Source organism: Schistocerca americana, chromosome 10, assembly GCF_021461395.2.
Source record: "Schistocerca americana isolate TAMUIC-IGC-003095 chromosome 10, iqSchAmer2.1, whole genome shotgun sequence".
NCBI classification, from domain to species: Eukaryota; Metazoa; Arthropoda; class Insecta; order Orthoptera; family Acrididae; genus Schistocerca; species Schistocerca americana.
Window position 1 is genome coordinate 143591696 of NC_060128.1, and position 12279 is coordinate 143603974.

A 12279-nucleotide genomic window follows, 5' to 3' on the forward strand; every position below is an offset into this window, starting at 1 on the left:
TTAGTAAATCATTACAGTCTCTCATAATCAAATAAAATATTAATCTTGGTTTGGAATCACGTAATATTTTATAAAGGGCATTATTTCCGCTTTAGAATATTACCTTCCCTTAAAAGGCAGCATTAATGTTTGTACGAGATACCCATACATGTATAAGAACATTTGCAAACCTGTTCAAATACAACAGCAGTTTACAAGATTGTAGAATTTAGTGCTATTTCCTCCAGTGTTTCACAAAATTGTCAAATTTTAAGCAGGACATTAGATTGTTGTAGTGGCTGGTTCATAGTTTCTCACTTTTCCCTTGCACTAGCGCCGCCCAATTCAAATGTCACTTGATCATTCAAGCAAAGTCGATACTGTATTGAGCGGGTCAGTCTACTGGAAAATCTTGAACCTGTCTGAACATGAATATCCTTTGCCCAGTCCTGCCCTTCCGACTTCTTCAGAATCCATCTGTACGTAACTTCATTATCCAAAGTTTGATCTTCAAATGTAATACAGCCCCTATATACTCTATTAAACTATGGAAAAATGTTAACCTCAGCAGCAATTGTTCAATCTATGAATATAAGAAGATGCTGTATTTTTTAATGACAAATTTGGCAAAAAACCTTATCTTATAATTGGGTAAAGACAGTATTTAAATGGGACAGAAAATGCAAACAGTAATGTAACAATATTTTAGGAGTACAAGGATGCTTTAGTAAGTACCTGTGTTAAGAATCAAGACATGCGTTCTTTTTTTTTTCTTTCTTTAAAACAATTATTTATATTTCAATGTTTATATAATGGAAGGAAACATTCCACGTGGGAAAAATTATATATAAAAACAAAGATGAGGTGACTTACCGAACAAAAGCGCTGGCAGGTCGATAGACACACAAACAAACACAAACATACACGCAAAATTCAAGCTTTCGCAACAAACTGTTGCCTCATCAGGAAAGAGGGAAGGAGAGGGGAAGACGAAAGGAAGTGGGTTTTAAAGGAGAGGGTAAGGAGTCATTCCAATCCCGGGAGCGGAAAGACTTACCTGAGGGGGAAAAAAGGACAGGTATACACTCGCACACACGCACATATCCATCCACACATACAGACACAAGCAGACTGCTTGACACAAGCAGACTGCTTGACACAAGCAGACTGCTTGACACAAGCAGACTGCTTGACACAAGCAGACTGCTTGTGTCTGTATGTGTGGATGGATATGTGCGTGTGTGCGAGTGTATACCTGTCCTTTTTTCCCCCTAAGGTAAGTCTTTCCGCTCCCGGGATTGGAATGACTCCTTACCCTCTCCTTTAAAACCCACTTCCTTTCGTCTTCCCCTCTCCTTCCCTCTTTCCTGATGAGGCAACAGTTTGTTGCGAAAGCTTGAATTTTGTGTGTATGTTTGTGTTTGTTTGTGTGTCTATCGACCTGCCAGCGCTTTTGTTCGGTAAGTCACCTCATCTTTGTTTTTATATTTCAATGTTTATTTGACAATATACACTTTACTCGAAGTGCTCCCCATTTTTTAATCCCTACAAAAAAGGATGAATTGTCGAGCTCTCTAAAATATGTCTCTGTCTTGACACCTTCAGATGAATGTGCTGACATGCTTTCATGGTGATACAGCATTTTTTTCTTCTCCAGAAGGTGCCATGTTCTCTTCAATTCCTAGCTGAAGTGGTCCAATATCTCACTGTAGAATTGCCTAGTGGTAGGTTTTTCTTTCTCTAAGAAGCCTGTGAGTATGATTCCCTTTGCATTCTAAAGATCATTGCTTAACTTTTTTTGATTGTGGGGCTGCTTGCCTTTTTTGGAGCTGGCTACAGGAAGGGGGGTTGGGGGGGGGGGAACAGTGAGGGTGGGGGGTGGCTAGCAGTTCAGAGCAAAGCGGATGGTCAGCTGGCTAGAAATATGGGAGGGAGGATGGAAAGGCGTGGGGTCTGTGCTGAAGATCTCACAAAGGTCTTCACAGACAGGCACTACCCCCTAAACTAAATCGGCCAACAGATTTATAGTACCTTCCCCACACACCCCTAATCCCCCTACCCCCTTAAGAATCAGCTACAAAGGAGCACCCTATCTCATCATCCAATACCACCCTGGACTGGGACAGCTAAACCATATCCTTCATCAGGGTTTTGATTATCTCTCATCATATCCTGAATATCCTTCCCACCCTTCCTAAAGTGGTGTTCCATTCCCCACCCAAACTACATAACATCCTTGTCCATCCCTATGTCACACCCACTCCCAATCCCTTGCTGCAAGGATCATGTCCCTGTGGAAGCACCAGGTGCAAAACATGTACCATCCACCTATCCAGTCCAATACCTCCTAGTCCAGACTTGTCACAGGCCAGAGGCCAGACCATCTAGAACAACAAATTGCTGCAATAACCCCACAGCTTTTTGTATTGGTCTGACTACCAACCAGCTGTCCGCCAGGATGAATGGCCATCGCCAAACTCTTGCTGAGAACAAAGTTGATCACCCAGTGCCACAATGTGGAGCTGAGCATAACATGCTCAATTTCAATGGCTGCTTCCCTACCTGGGCCATGTGGATACTCCCCTCCACTGCCAGAATCTCTGAACTATGCAGATGCGAGTTATCTTTGCAACACATCCTACACTCCTGAAACTGTCCTTGCCTCAATCTCCGCTATCCCATTGGCCCCATACCCAATACCAAATAGTTCTCCTTTCTCCATCCTATCACCTCCTCCCAAGCATTGTCCCAAAGCCATCCATCTTCAGCATGGGCAGCCTCCCCCAACGGCTCCGGACCCTGCACCTGCCACCACTCCCTCTCACATTCCTAGCTGTCAAACTGACAGGCCTGCCTCCAACCTGCTAGCCACCCACCCCAATCTCTCTCTCCTTCTAACCATCTCACCTGACACAACCTCCATCCCAACCTATTCCACCTGCCAAAATGCATCGTGTGTCCAGCCAGTGCCATGTGAGGGCATAGGTGTGTGTGTTTGTGTTTGTGTCTGTGTGTGTGGGCATGCACATGTGAGTGCATGCGTGTTTTCTGTGTGTATTTGTATTCTAGTCCAAGAAATGATCCAAAAGCTGACAAGTATTATTTCTTTTTTGTGTATGCCTATCAATGACACAATCAATTATTTTCATAAAAACTACTGGTGGATGGGTCATGTAGTTACAGAACTGTGTTTTAAAATTGCCTGCATCTAGACAAAGAAAAAGTGTTTTATAGTGAGAGAACACTAAGAATCTGTTACAAGGCCAGATTGGCAATAAAAAATTGTCACTCCTAACATGATCAGGGAACAATGCAAATCACTCTATGGAATTGTATAAAGTGGGTGACAGCAGGGCAACCCAGTGTTTGGAAGAGTAGAAGTGACCCGGACAAGTGACTAAGATGGAATGGAAACTTTCTATGTGGACAGTGTGATGTCATTTACTCATGACTAGATGTGCTGAGTCACTCCCTTTACAAGCAAAACTAATACTGAATTTTATTACATATGAGTACTTAATCACATAAACAATCAAAGCTAGCCAGAATGCTATGGTGCTTTAATCCTAATTGATCATTCAACCTGAACTGCGCATTTCCTTTCTTATATCTAAAAATTTCTGCTTCCTGTAATCTATCCAGAATATTTTCTAAAGGGGTCATGATGCTGTGCCCTGTGTTGTGGAAGTGTATTGGTAATGCAGGTTAGGGATTATGTAAATTAAGGTGTTCCTGAAATATTTTTCAAAATGATCTACTGGTTAGCACATTATATTTCTTAGGGCAATCGCGGCACATAATGCAGTATATACCCACTTCATTATATTTATTTGCCACAGGTTTTCCTTATGTAAATGAGCAGCTGTCAAACCCAAAAACAATAAAAAGAGGTGTGCCACAGGGCTCCATACTTGGGCCCTTCCTGTTTGTAGTGAATGTTAATGATATGCCACAGCATTTACCCTGTAAAACAGTCCTCTATGCGGACGATACAACTATTATCAGTTCAGGACACACTCTTGAATCTGTACGAGAAAAAAATAATATAATATTTGAAAAGTCGGTTCATTGGTTTAGTGCAAACTCCCTATACATAAATGAAACAAAAACTGAGGAAATATTCTTTAATTTGAAGGTATCAAACAAAGAAAATAAGTCTGTTAAACTGTTAGGAATGATGATTGACCAGAAACTTTGCTGTCTGTTCTAAACTTGCACGTGCTATGTTCCTACTTTATAAGCTTAGGGATAATGTCAGCCAAAACTTACTGCTGCATTCATATTTTGCTTATATCCACCCCTATTGTTCATATGGTATTCTGCTCTGGGGAAATTCTCCCAATTCAGTATCAATTTTCAGATGGCAAAAAAAAAGCTCTTCGATGTATTGTGGGTTTATCTACTAGGGATACATGCAGGGAACATTTCAAAAAACTTAACATCATGACAGTTCTTTGTTTGTACATCTATTATTGCATATTACGCGTAAAAGAAAACATAGCTCAATATCCCCTTAGGTCATCTGTCCACGCCCATAATACAAGATGAAACCACACAATTGATCTGCCATACTCTAGATTCTCCAAGACACATAATAGTTATAAATATGTAGGCCTCGAACTGTTTAATATGCTCCCTAAAATTGTACAAACAATATCTAAAAGTAAATTGAAGACAACATTGGGTCAATGGCTCAAAGGTAAAGCATTTTATCCAGTTGATCAATATAAAGATTGTAATATGGCAGATTTGCTGTTTTAACATAGAGAAAGGTACCTCTGCCTGTAGTAGGACCTAAATTTGGAAAAATAATATCTAACATATAGGCATAACAGACCTATTTCGAGTGCTCTATATTTGTATCAATATCTTAGGATAATGACGTAGTGTTATCAATATGTATATGATAATGACCTAATGCCATCGACATGAATACTCCCCGCTTAATATAAATTTCTATAATGTTTTCTTTTTTATTGTAAAATTAACAATATATAAAATTCCAAATGTGTGCTATTGTACTACACTAACATTCATATGATTTATATATACATTGTTATGAGAATATAACCATCTTTATACCGTAATTGAACTTATTGACGAAGCCCATTGTATAAGAAAATACTGAACGGCTAATAAAGATTCTTATTCTTATTCTTATGCCGAGTTTACTACTGTATCTGAAGAAGTAGAATGTACTGGAATAATGTTTTTAGATCTCACACATTACCTTTTTTTGCATACTGCTCCCAGATATGGGATTCTACTAAATTATTATTGGTCTCAGAGGAGATGTCTTTGGCTTCTGCAAGGTACAATTTTAGTATACAATTATTTTCCCTGACAGTTACATTTTCAGTATAGTTGAAGAATGTATTTTTTAAATATTATCCCATATCTACAGTTACCAACTTATACAATAAAGTTCTGCTGCACAGAGACTCATAATTATTAATTCATAATGTACATACTCAAGGGCCTGTTGTGACCATATATATCAAATGTACTGATAATAATCCTATTTTTCTTTATTTCATATTATCTTATGTGCAGTTAATTCTTTGTAATTTCTAAATTATTACAAGCCAGATAGTAACCAATGTGTTATAAAATTTGCAGTTTGTGCCAATCCTGTTTGTGCTGTCAACGAGCTCAATGCTGATTCTAGACCAGCGGACGCTACAGATTAAGTACCGAGTGCCTGCCGCTGAGATCTACCGGCTGTCCCTGAGTCCCTACATCGACGATGTGGCAGTCTTCCACGTGCGAGCAGTGAGTAATAACTGGCTGTGCATTTCTCAAGATGGAAATGGATGCATAATAGCCATAATTTAAACTGCACTTTATTCAGGAAAGGGCATAATTTTGTAGCAGAAAATGAGCTGAGGAAACAGTTTAGCAGTATCAAACCACATTGACTACATACTACATTTTAGAGCCAGCTGTGTGCTATTAACATAGTAGTTCAATCAGCTCTTCAATCAGAATTTTGAAAGTATTTTTATTCACACATGTGCTGTAACATTACTGGTCTGTCCGATGGCTCATACATCTTCTTTTTCTGTAAATGTCCTTTTGATGACTGCTATGTGACGTAAGAAATTCTGAAATAATTTGAGGATACACTGACAAGGGTGATTTTCCATTTACGCATATTTGTTGCTACTGGTCACAATGTAGATGAGATACTGCCTGCAAGAAAATTCTCAGTTATTACAGAATAGGTCAGTAATGCGCAAAGACTTAGAAGCATAAATTACATAAACAAGTGGCTGTTCATAGCGACACAGATGACAGAGCAAACTGACTGACACTATTAACATTACTCTTCAAATACTGAACACGGACTACTTAACTATATACAGGGTGTTCGACTACTATGGGCAAAAATGAAAGGAGTGAGTAGGGAATAATGATAGAGCCAAACAATCTCAATAAATACGGATCCGGAAACTGATGGTTTCTCCAGTGTGGCCACATTTCCTACATGACTGACTTGCTGGTCGTGTGTACCTTCATTTCCTGCAACTATATGCTAAATTATGACTTCACAGTTGACTTTCTGCTATTAAATTATGTTCTCTGATTATTGTTGTATTATGGCTTGATCTTGTGTCTAGGGTAACCTAATCTAAATCTCTGTACTCTGTATTCTTCAAGAAGGCCCCCCAGTCAAACTCAGTTGTATTCTAGGCAATGTGTTACATGGTACAGGTATTTTCTGGCACTGATGTTGCTGAATCACATACTGACATTCGATCAGTAGCGAGATGTGGCAAAACCAGGTCATTGCAAGCATTGCTCTCTTGTTAAATTTTTCCATTATCAGCAACAATTACATTACAAGAAATGGGAAATTGCTGTAAATCAGTCCTAAAAGAGAAAATTAGTGTAAAGTTAAACTGAAAAAGACGTTTCTCCAGAAACTTGAGACTTGGTGTTTATGGTTCAATCTTTCTTAGCAAATATAGTTTTTGGATGACATTTTTGTTCTTATTTAAAGACTGATATTTAGAAGGCCATTTCCTTTTTGTATATTTTAATAAGATGAATAGTTAAATATCATTTCCAAGTACAACAGGAACTGAGCTACATATCATATTATTTGTGGGAAGATGGCTCCTTTATTTATGTTGTTTCTGTGAACTATTGTGATTGCATAAATGATGATGAAGTCAACCTGCTGTGAACTATAGCTGTTGGTTTAATATGTATTGCTCATTTGTGTAACCATCTAGTTAGTTGTAAGTTGCATGCATAAACTGTTTTTCCACATTTTCATTTTGATAGAATGTTGGTAACAAGACTCTATGCATAAACCCTGTAATTCATTTGTGTTTCAGTTTTCTGCTCCCTTTGTTCATTTGTTGTAAATAAGGGCCCAAATATTTTTCAGACATAACAAGAGTTTGATTTATAGCTTTGATACAATATTTGTTGTACTCTTTACACAGTGTGATATTCGCAGTGTTAGGAACTTGCACACACAATATACAGAATGCAACCAAAAGTACAGCCAGAATTTAAAGACACACATGTGAGAATAAAATGTAGTATACGTACATGGCTCCAGAAATGCTGTATTTTGTATGTTGCAACTCATAGTACATCAATTATGAAAAACACCCAGGAACAGAATGTACCAGCCTACAGCAGTAATCTATTTCATACATGCAGTGTTCGTAATGCTCTCCATTATCATTGACACATTAATCAGTCCACTGTAACATTGAATCCTGGGTGAACTGATGTATCCGTGGAGTATTTTGTATGGTTTCACAGCTCTCAGCAATACAGGTACCAAGACTCTCCATCTCTTGAGCCAGTGTTCAATCCATGAGCTCCCATACTCGACAGGTAAATAAGCCAATGGCATGAGTAAAATGTTTACACAAACAATGGCTAGTGAAAGGAACAATTGCCTCATGTAATGGGTAATTTTGGAACTATTTTCACCATTACATCCAAACCCACCAGAAAAAACACAAAATACATCTTTAAAAAAACATAATAATAAAATAAAATAAAATAAAAACCGATAAAAATTTGCTCAAGACTTTCCTAAGAGACAGTCTCCACTCTTTCAAATCTTTGTAATGTGAGTGTAGAACAGGTGTGGTTTAAATTCAAAGAAATAGTATTGATTGCAGTTGAGAGATATATACTAAATAAATTAATAAGGGATGGTAAGACTGAGATTTAGAAAGCAGGTTTTAAATTGTAAGACATTTCCAGGCACAGAAGTGAACTCTGTCCACAATCTACTGGTCATGAACTGCAGATTAAAACTGAAGAAACTGCAAAAAGGTGGGAATTTAAGGAGATGCGACCTGGATAAACTGACAGAACCAGAGGTTGTAGAGAGTTTCAGAGAGAGCATTAGGGAATGACTGACAACAATGGGGCCAAGAAATACAGTAGAAGAAGAATGGGTAGCTTTGAAAGATGAAATAGTGAAGGCAGCAGAGGATCAAGTAGATAAAAATACGAGGGCTAGTAGAAATCCTTGGGTAACAGAAAATATATTGAATTTAATTGATGAAAGGAGAAAATATAAACATGCAGTACATGAAGCAGACAAAAAGGAATACAAACATCCCAAAAATAAGATTGACAGGAAATGCAAAATGGCTAAGCAGGGACAGCTAAAGGACAAATGTAAGGATGTAGAGGCATATATCACTATGGGTAAGATAGATATTGCCTACAGGGAAATTAAAGAGACCTTTGGAGAAAAGAGAACCACTTGTATGAATATCAAGAACTCAGATGGAAACCCAGTTCTAAGCAAAGAAGGGAAAGGAGAAAGGTGGAAGGAGTATATAGAGGGTTTATACAAGGGCAATGTTCTTGAGGACAATATTATGGAAATGGAAAAGGATGTAGATGAAGATGCAATGGGAGATATGATACTGCGTGAAGAGTTTGACAGAGCACTGAAAGACCTAAGTCGAAACAAGGCCCCAGGAGTAGACAACATTCCATTAGAGCTACTGATAGCCTTGGGAGAGCCAGCCCTGACAAAACTCTACCATCTGGTGAGAAAGATGTGTGAGACAGGTGAAATACCCCCACACTTCAAGAAGAATATAATAATTCCAATCCCAAAGAAAGAAGGTGTTGACAGATGTGAAAATTTCCAAACTATCAGTTTAATAAGTCACAGCTGCAAACTAATAACATGAATTCTTTACAGACGAATGGAAAAACTGGTAGAAGCCAACCTCAGGGAAGATCAGTTTGAATTCCGCAGAAATGTTGGAACACATGAGGCAATACTGACCCTATGACTAATCTTAGAAGATAGATTAAGGAAAGGCAAACCAATGTTTCTAGCATTTGTAGACTTAGAGAAAGATTTTGACAATGTTGACTGGAATACTCTCTTTCAAATTCAGAAGGTGGCAGGGATCAAATACAGGGAACGAAAGGCTATTTACAATTTGTACAGAAACCAGATGACAGTTATAAATGTAGAGGGGTATGAAAGGGAAGCAATGGTTGGGAAGGGAGTGAGACAGGGTTGTAGCCTCTCCCCGATGTTATTCAATCTGTATATTGTGCAAGCAGTAAAGGAAACAAAAGAAAAATTTGGAGTAGAAATTAAAATCCATAGAGAAGAAATAAAAACTTTGAGGTTTGCCAACAACATTGTAGTTCTGTCAGAGACAGCAAAGGACCTGGAAGAGCAGTTGAAAGGAATGGACAGTATCTTGAAAGGAAGATATAAAATGAATATCAACAAAAGCAAAACGAGGATAAAGGAATGTTGTCGAGTTAATTCAGGTAATGCTGAGGGAATTAGATTAGGAAATGAGACACTTAAAGTAGTAAATGAGTTTTGCTATTTGGGGAGCAAAATAACTGATGATGGTTGAAGTATAGAGGATATAAAACGTAGACTGGCAATGGCAAGGAAATCGTTTCTGAAGAAGAGAAATTTGTTAACATTGTGTATAGATTTAAGTGTCAGGAGGTCATTTCTGAAAGTATTTGTATGAAGCGTAGCCATGTATGGAAGTGAAACATGGATGATAAATAGTTTGGACAAGAAGAGAATAGAAGCTTTTGAAATGTGGTGCTACAGAAGAATGCTGAAGATTAGGTGGGTAGATCACATAACTAATGAGGAGGTATTGAATAGAACTGGGGAGAAGAGAAATTTGTGGCACAACTTGACTAGAAGAAGGGGTCGGTTGGTAGGACATGTTCTGACACATCAAGGGATCACAAATTTTGTATTGGAGGGCAGCATGGAGGGTAAAAATCGTAGAGGGAGACCAAGAGATGGATACACTAAACAGATTCAGAGGGATGTAGGTTGCAGTAGGTACTGAGAGGTGAAGAAGCTTGCACAGGATAGAGTAGCATGGAGAGCTGCACCAAACCAGTCTCTGGACTGAAGACCACAACAACACAGGATGGTACTGATCCTCTATGGTACACAAAGCAGATCAGGGCACTATTCCAGGAGCAACAAAAAAAAAAAGCATGCAAAATTTAAAAGAATGCCATATCCCTAAGATTAATGAAGTTCTACAGAACCTTGAAATGTAGTGTCAACTTTGATAAGATAGATAAAAAAATCTACTAACCAAGAAGCAGTAGAACACACACATAAAAGCTTTCAGAGCCAGTGACTCCTTCTTCAGACAGAAGGGTTGAAGAGGAAGGAAGAAGGCTGAAGGAAAAGGACTGGAGAGCTCTAGGAAAAGGGGTAGATTTTGGGAAAGTCACCTAGAACTGCGGATCAGGGGAGACTTACCGTACAGGATGAGAAGGAAAGACTGATTGTTGGGGACTGCATTGGACAAGATTTGAAAACCTGAGAGCTTAAAAGTGGAAGACAGGGTAATATTCAAGGCAGTGATTACTACTAAAACATTGTGCACATTTACTGTGTTCAAACATTATGAATAACCAACACAGTTCAAAAAATATAGCTCTTGTAGAACCCCCGTTAGCTCTTTATTCTCACAAAGTAATGAGTGTTATCAACAAAGATTCAAATTGATTCTATATTTTTAGATTTCCAGGAGGCTTTTGACACCATTCCTCACAAGCAACTACTAATTAAATTGCATGAGTATTGAGTATTGTCTCAGTTGTGTGACTGGATTTGTGATTTTCTGTCAGAAAGGTCACAGCTCATAATAACTTATGGAAAGTCATCAAGTAAAGTAGAAGTAATACCTGGCACTCCCTAAAGAAGTATTGTAGGCACTCTGTTGTTCCTGATCTATATAAACGTCTTATGAGACAATCTGAGCAGCCCTCTTGGATTGTTTGCAGATGATGCTGTCATTCACCACCATGTAAAGTCATCAGATGACCAAAATGAATTTCAAAATGATTTAGACAAGATGTTTGTATGGTGCAAAAAGTGACAATTGACTCTAAATAACAAAAAGTGCAAAGTCATTCACATGAGCACGAAAAATTTCAGTTACACAATAAATGGCACAAATGTAAAGGCTGTAAACTCAGCTAAATACCTAGGAATTGCAGTTACAAATAACATAAATTGGAACAATCATGTAGACAATGTTGTGAGGAAAGCATACCAAATACTGCAATTTATTGGCCAAGTGCTTTGTAACAGATCTACTAAAGACTCTGTATGCACCACACTTGTCCGCCCTCTGCTGGAGCACTGCTGTGCAGTGTGGGATCCACATCACATAAGATTGATGGAGGACTTCAAAAAAGTTCAAAGAAGGGCAGCTCGTTTTGTATTATCATGAAATAAGGGAGAGTGTATCACAGATATGATACACAAATTGGTGTGGAATTTTTTGCTGTGGCACGAACTTCTCATGAATTTTCAGTCACAAGCTTTCTCCTCAGGGTGTGAAAATATTTTGTTGGCACCCACTTACATAGGGAGAAATGATCATCATAATAAAATAAGAGAAATCAGAAAGAGTTAAGTGTTCATTTCTTCCATGTACTGTTTGAGGGTCGAATGGTAGAGAAACAGCTTGATGATGGTTTGATGAACCCTCTGCCAGGCACTTAATTGTGAATTTGAATTACAGTGTAATCATGTAGATGTAAATATACAATTTTAGTGTTCTCTCTCTCTCTCTCTCTCTCTCTCTCTCTCTCTCTCTCTCTCTCTCTCTCTCTCACACACACACACACACACACACACACACACACACACACTGTTTTTTTTTTCATTTTTTGTGTTATTTGTAGCCAGTTTTGTTGTTAGTTCCTTACTTTTGTTGCACTGCATTGTCTTTCAGCGTTATGTTTAAAATGAAAATGTACCTACAAATTACTTTGTATTTATTG

At 38.2% G+C, this 12279-nt stretch overlaps 1 protein-coding gene across 1 annotated transcript in view; it reads left to right on the forward strand.

Moving 5' to 3' along the window:
• The window catches only part of LOC124552612 (unconventional myosin-Ia), a 730641-nt gene that overhangs the window by 684404 nt on the left and 33958 nt on the right, over positions 1–12279 (forward strand). The window contains exon 23 of the mRNA XM_047126936.1: positions 5599–5751. Within this exon, the coding sequence (XP_046982892.1) occupies positions 5599–5751 (153 nt within the window). The remainder of the gene's footprint in view (positions 1–5598; positions 5752–12279) is intronic.